The 7,516-nt window shown below is 39.2% G+C and overlaps 1 protein-coding gene across 1 annotated transcript; it reads right to left on the bottom strand.

Annotated features, from left to right (window-relative positions):
* Window positions 1-268: 268 nt before the first annotated feature.
* Window positions 269-1,454, bottom strand: LOC147627700 (uncharacterized). The gene has a single exon (XM_086814647.1). The coding sequence runs from the start codon at window positions 1,364-1,366 to the stop codon at window positions 635-637; it is 732 nt and encodes a 243-aa protein (XP_086670773.1). The 5' UTR covers window positions 1,367-1,454; the 3' UTR covers window positions 269-634.
* Window positions 1,455-7,516: the final 6,062 nt, after the last annotated feature.

A 7,516-nucleotide genomic window follows, 5' to 3' on the forward strand; every position in this document is an offset into this window, starting at 1 on the left:
GTTTAAACAACATTTAGAAAGATGTGTACAAAATGTATCCATGCAGTACCTTTTTTGCATTCATAAGACATTTTGGCCCTCTCTCTCCCTCTCCCTCTCACTCACTCACACATTTAGAAAGATGTGTACAAAATGTATCCATGCAGTACCTTTTTTTGCATTCATAAGACATTTTGGCCCTCTCTCTCTCTCTCTCTCTCACTCACTCACTCACTCACACACACACACAAAACACAAGCACGCACACACACCAACTTAGAGATTCTTACTTAAGGAAAAGGATATCACAACATCTAATACCTTGGTAGTCTAATATCCACATGGTCCTTATAAGGATTGGCCGAAGATACTTAGAAACAAACAACTTTACGGGACTCGTGGTCCTTATAAGGTCGGTCAAGCATAGTGAACTTTAGCACTATGATTGCTTTTGACTATATATTGAGGGTGAAGGTAGACATACATGGTGGCCCTAGTTTTTTCTCTCTCTCTCTCTCTCTCTTACAAGAAGAAAACCAGAAATGTTTTGAATTGCAAGAAACTTATAGAAAGCATAGCAATATAAAAGGGAGACCAAAGGCCCAACGTTTTGCTAAGGGTGGTGGAGCCTTTCCCCTGAGTGGTAATCTACCATCTACAAACTATGAGCGCCTACCTCGTGGTCATTGGTGGTGGTGTGGGCGACTGCCTTGGCTGCACAAATCTCGCAGAAATAGAGCTCCGAGGGCGTCAGCTCTCGCTTCCGGCCCTTCTGGTGTCCGGACAGCTTGCCTGGCGTCCACACGTGCCCGACTTCCTCCTGCATCTCCGTGACCCTGGAGGGGCTGCACCTCCGCTTGGCGGAGCGGACTTCCAGCTTCTGCTGTTGCTGCTTCTTCTTCCTGCTCATGCCCTCCTCTGCTTCCCTCCGCCTATGCAGCGTCCTCCTGTAGGCGTCTTCTTCGTCCTCCCATGACTTGTAGTAGCAGTAGCGAGCCCTGCTGGGGCTATGGCGGGTTGGGATCTGATCAAACCCCCCGTTCTCTCCTGCCGGTGACGCCGCCTTCCGCCGGCTCTGCTGCTGCTCGCGAGTGCCGGCCGCGGTCACAGAGTAGCCGTTGGCGTTGGCGTTCACGTTGGCGTTGCTGTGGCGGGGCCTAGATCCGAGCTCCGGCTGCAGCTCTTCGATGGCGTAGCGCCAGGTGCAGGGGCTCCATCTGCGCTTCGACAGGGCAGGTGCGGGCGCAGCCGGGAGAAGAGGCGGAGGGGGGGGAGGATCGACGGCAACATGCTCGCCAGGTAAGGGGACGCTAGTCACTGACTCCTCTGCCACACCCAGAACTTCCGTCGACGACACCTGCAGAGCTGTGGCAGCGCTGTCGTCCATCTCCCTTGCAGGACCCTCTGCTTCCTAACATCAAAAGGAAACGAGAACTCTCGGAAACGACGGTGCTCCAAAGTGTGACTAAGCGTGAGCACACGGTCGCTTTATATGTGCCCAATCCTTCATTCGCTAATGTACCATTTGAACCGTTTTTCGCTATAAATAATTATAGAAGTCCTCCTAATTATATATATAATTATTGTTCCAAAAAAAAAAGTCTACTAATTTGTGTTCACACGCACACGCACCCCGTCTTTCTAATCAAAAAATTTGGGATTCATTGAAAGATTCTCTTTTCTCTCTCTCTCTCTCTCTCTCTCTCTCTCTATGTGTGTGTGTGTGTGTGTCTAACACTATACAAATACCCCTTATTTCTAAATAAAAAATTTGGGATTCATTGAAGGACCCCCTTATGAGAGAGAGAGAGAGAGAGAGAGAGAGAGAGTAGTAAGTACTAAGGTACTATGGGATTTTGAGCAAAGTATGAGGAACCAAGTATGACGAAACAGAGACCCACCCATAGAAAATAGTGCTTCGTAAAACACTATAAGCAATCATGAAAAAGGAGATACACATGCATGCACATGAGCGCAAGCAAAAGGGCTAGGTGTTTCAAGCATCCTCCAATTCTCACATAACTATCCCTACCATTCATCATTCCCCTTTACAAGGTATGCACTCTAACATGAACTTAATGCTTGAGCTATCCTTTACTTGCTCTTTTCCCCCATATATTCCATTCAATGAAATCTTTTTCAAGCTCACTCCCACCCTTCTAAATTCTCACATAACTATCCCTACCATTCATCATTCCCCTTTACAAGGTATGCACTCTAACATGAACTTAATGCTTGAGCTATCCTTTACTTGCTCTTTTCCCCCATATATTCCATTCAATGAAATCTTTTTCAAACTCACTCCCACCCTTTTAAATTGTCTCACAACAATTGGGCACCTATAAAACTACTAAACCATGTAGACGATTGTGGACAACCACATTAGCTTTTATCCCCTTTGCTTCTTCCACCTAACAACATGCTAGGCCTCTTCTTCTTATAGGAGGCTAGCCTAACTTTAAGACGATCCTTTCTAAACCCACCATCCTCCTCTTGCTTCCCCTTCTTGCTTGCTCACAACAAAATGTTCTCCACATTGCTCTCTCTCTCTCTCTCTCTCTCTCTCTCTCTCTCTCTCTCTCTCTCCCCCCCAAAAAAAAAGTGTCTGTGTGGTGGGCGCATGAGAGCCACTAATATATTTTAAGTGCCCAATTATTTAGCACCCAAGTGGGTCAAACATTCACTTAGTACAATTGACCAAGTAGAACATGCCTTTGTTGTCAAGCACATGGCATTTGAGGATGGACGAAGGTGTAGAAGTGGGCAAGAAAAGATGGAGCGTATATTGGGAAGGTGGAGGCATATTTTGGACCATTAAGTCGTGTAGAGCACCAATGGATTATAATGGCTTCAAACTTAAAAACCATAAGCTATTCACTTTCGTAAGAACATGTGCATGAGCATGTGCAATAACCTAGTAAGATGTTGTCAAAAGTCTTAGACCAAACTCTACATTAAAGGTAAAACATAACATACATCTTATTTGCATTAGGGAAAATTTGGACTCACTTTTGGGCCTTTTAAGCTCTTTGAGATTCTAGGGAATATTCCATAACGATCAATGAGGGCGAGGCTTCCGTACGAAACTTTTGAGGTAACTTTTTTGGTGGGGAGGCCATAACTTGAGCATAAAAACTCCAAATTTGTCAGAGGTTGGTGTGTTAGAATCCTCTCATCAAGATCTTTCCGATGATATCTTACATGATATAGTTTTGAGGTACTATGGATAGAGTTATCCATGATCCCCCTTTTCATAATAGAATGATGACTTGGCATTTCTTAGAGAGCCCAAAAATGAGTCCACATTTTCCCTAATGGCCCACTATTGTGGAGCCTAGATGAAATATATTCCCTTCTCCATCTTCATCTTTTTTCACGTATAAGCACACCACTTTGAAGTCTCCTTATTTCACATATGACATGACCACCCATAGGATATTTCCTCTTCTTTATCTCTAGAATTTAAAATGTATTGCCTATTCAACTAGAAGATAAAAGGAATCAAACTTTCAATATCAACTATGTCATAAAACAATACAAGTGAATTTTCCTCTTGTCATGACTTGAACCATCATTGTTTTTCATTCATTTGCACAGGAGCACTTCTAAAAAATAATCCAAACCACATATTGTACCAACTAAGATGAAAACATTAATTAGTTTCTTATTTCCATACAGAGAAAAAACTTTGTCTAGATTGAACACCTTACTTCTATGTGTGCTGAGTATGTGCTAGTCATGAGATTGACCTACAAACAAATAAATCATACCTAATATTTGTGCATGTGCTTGAGCCACATAACCACTCATCACAATATAGGATGAACCCTTTTGAATTGAAAATAATTAACACTCAAAAGCCCACTCGATCATGACTATTCTTTAGTGGTTTTTGACTTGATTTGCAAATTTTGATCATGTTCTATGTAGAATCTCCGCTAAATGCATAGAAAGCATACAAGGTTTCCTAAATTTTCACGTAAATTTTGAACATGTTCTATGTAGAATCCCCTCGTAAAGTATAGAAAACATAAAAGGTTTCAACATTTTATGCAAATTTCCTAAATGCTCTATGCAAATTTTAAACATGTTCTATGTAGAATCCCCTCTAAATGTATAGAAAGCATACAAGGTTTCATCATTTTTACAATGAAATGTCTCATTTTCAATAGAAAATAATATCCAATGTTATTACATTCTCTCAAACCATTTACAGGTTTAGTAGCATATAGTCATCTCTAGATATATGCAAAGTAATTAGCCTTATTATTATGGATGTATACAAAGTAATTAGCCTTATTATTTTTTCATTATAAAAATCTCTCATTCTCAAGATTTAATTACCTCCATTCCACAATTTCAAATTTCTTATACAACTATTGTCAAAGATCATGTTCCCTTTAATATCATACAACTATTTTTTCATTATAAAAAGCTCTCATTCTCAAGATTGGAAATCAATGCTCAACCCTTGTCATTGTTAATGCTTGGGTAACGGGTTATTCTATAGTGTAAGGCCCCCTATATGAGACAAAGCATCTTTGTGTTGAGCATTCCCGAACACCCAAATTCCCAAGTTAGACATTGGGGTTAGCCATAGGTGGTCGATGGTGGCTAGGAGACAAATGATGTAGACTTGGAACCATGCCAAGTCTACTTGGCACCATGCCAAGTAAGATGAATGAGAGTGTGGGCTGATAGACTGCACTTAAGGGGTAGAAGGAGATCTTTAAAAGGATGCCTAGTTGCATGGCCCAAATGGGTGCCCAGATGACCTTGGATGCACTTGGAAGTTGTGTCGAGATCTACGGTCTGTTCAGTCTAATATTAACCTAGTCAGTTTTGATGTGGTCAGTTTGGTCCATTTGAACCAGTTGAAGCGTGGTAGACCTTGGCCAACTTATGATACAACCAACCTTAGGTACTATATATAGACAAGTTTGGTAGCCTCCTCTACCATATATTAAGATCGTCAATGAGGTCTAGCTTCAATGTGTTGTCTTCTTGCTAGTGCATGGAATACTCTGTCTTAGAGCCTACCTAGATCACAATCAATGCTCTTGCCATAATGTATGGGGGTGGACAGATGCCATCAATTCATAATTTAGTTTGCAATAGTCATTAAGTATTGTTCTTTACCGCTCATGCTTTAAGTGTCTTTACCTACTATTTGAATTAACACATATGTCATATTTCATTATATGGTGTTAAAGCACATGCTCTAGATAAGACATGTTTGCAAGTGGCTTCATGGTAGAAGATTTGGAGGAATGGCTCAACATGTAAATAACACAATCGCAAGGGCTCATATATACCCCCATTGGTGATGGTAAGTTGAATGAGCACTATACGTTTAGGTAATTTTTTTCCTCTTACAAGTTGTGAGAGATGCTATTGGGCTTGATAGGAGACCAGAGGTAACTTCAAAATCTTGTAGATCCAAGGTAAACAATTTTGCCAAATCTAGCTCTTGTTTTGGCATGGAGAAGAAGGGATACATATTCTCTGTGTGTCATTATCACACATCGAATCCCACCAAAAAGGAGTCGGTAACATTGTTAAACTAGAGTTGAAGGTCTTTATAGGAATTAGAGAGATTTATGTAGATGCAACATTGTTAAACTAGACTTGGAGCTCTTTATAGTAATTAGAGAGATTTATACAAATGTAAATTATCCTTAATCTCTTGATGGTTTGTGGATCATCGATAGTGGATCATCTTGACCAGAAGGATTGTTATTCATGTCTACAACCAGTACGAGATATCATCTTGGTAGTAGCAATAAAGAATGATGCCAAATGTCAATTAAAGGCATAGTTCTATTTCTTTTGTGTCAAGAAATGGTGATACTAAGGAGATTTTGGATGTCCTCTATTTACCAAGTATCAAGAGGAATTTGCTCTCTCTATTTTGTATCCAAGAAACCATGATTTGAGCATTCATGTTATAGCTAATGCTTTTGCATAATACTAATGTGATTATGTGCCAAAAGTATCCCTTGTTGAATTTTACTCTCTTGAATAGGAAGAACTCTTAGATATTGCAATAGTTAAAGGTTGGACCATGCCATACTATATCCAAGTAAGTGGTGGCTACATCAAAAACCTTCTAATCTTTCTCTTGTATTTTGGAAATGTATTTCACATATAATTATTGTCCAGGAGGTACTTCCAAGACTTTTCATCTTTCCCTTGAAAAATATCAACAAAAATTGTTCAAGAAGCTCGCATGTAAAGGACACTCAAGTTATCCACTTACTTTTGTATAAAACTATTTTCTTTACATTTTAGTTGACTTTTTCATGCTTATGCTTACATTAAGGACTAATATCCTTATTTGATTTTTTTATAAAAATTCTCATTACTCTCTATTTGGTATGCTTATGTACTAAATTTCACGTTCTATGGAGTTTGTAAGTCCTCAAACTTTCTATTGAGGTCTTCTTACTTTGTAGGTTTTGTGGCTATGAGATTGAATATTTGTAAACAACTAGGAAAGATAGAATAGAACTTTTTTAAAGACCTAGAGCTTCCCTCTTGTTGAGACATAAGCGCCAATAGGAGATTTTCTTCCCTCTTATTGAGAAATAAGCTCCAATGGAAGCATTTGTGAGTTTAAAGGTATGTGAGACAAACAGATCTCCTCAATATGTGATCAAGGGGAGGCAAGAGACCTCCACATTCATATGGTTAAGCTATCATCAATATGTGATCAAGGGGAGGTAAGACATCTCCACATTTATATGGTCCAAATGCTGATTTTTTGGTGAAATGTAGATTATTAATGAAGAGTCTAGAAGTTAAAATGTTGTGGAAAGCATCTAGAAGTTAAAAATTTATGGATGAGGATTTGTCGATGTGGATGCTTAGTGGTTGTATGGGTAGCATACTAGGTGTCACTTTCTAGTGATACATGGGTTGCTTCCCTCTATAGCTATATAAAAATATCCTTGTATGCGGATTAAGAGAGTAATTAGCAATGAAATGTATGTTTATGCTTTAAGATTATCTTGCCAAAGCCTCTTATTGAAAATTTACTATTGATTAGTAATATGATTATTTGATTTCAGTTTATCTTGTTAGTTAAATGATTACCCTTAATATTTCATTCATCTTTACTATGATTTATAATGGATTTAAGGCTAGTGATTGACCCACCATGAATTTAAAGATGGTGTTGAATTGTTTATATTTAGATTACTAAATATAAGGAGATTAGTGGTGGGTTTAGGAGTCCAAAATATGATAAGGATTAATCCATTCTTGTTAGAGATTCCTTTTGACTAGTGTGTGTGTGTGTGTGTGTGTGTGAGAGAGAGAGAGAGAGAGAGAGAGAGAGAGAGAGAGAGAGAGAGAGAGAGAGAGAGAGAGAGAGAGAGAGAGAGAGAGAGAGAGAGAGAGAGAGAGAGAGAGAGAAATTTGTAATAGATGTGAATAATCTCTGGTTTTAATACACAAGAGTACTAATCAAAATACCCTAGAGCATTTGTTACTAACCATAGTGCAAGTTTGCATGAGCTATCTCATTTAAGAGCTT

Source organism: Cibotium barometz, chromosome 20 (assembly GCF_041138505.1).
Source record: "Cibotium barometz isolate CiBa-2024 chromosome 20, ASM4113850v1, whole genome shotgun sequence".
NCBI lineage: Eukaryota > Viridiplantae > Streptophyta > Polypodiopsida > Cyatheales > Cibotiaceae > Cibotium > Cibotium barometz.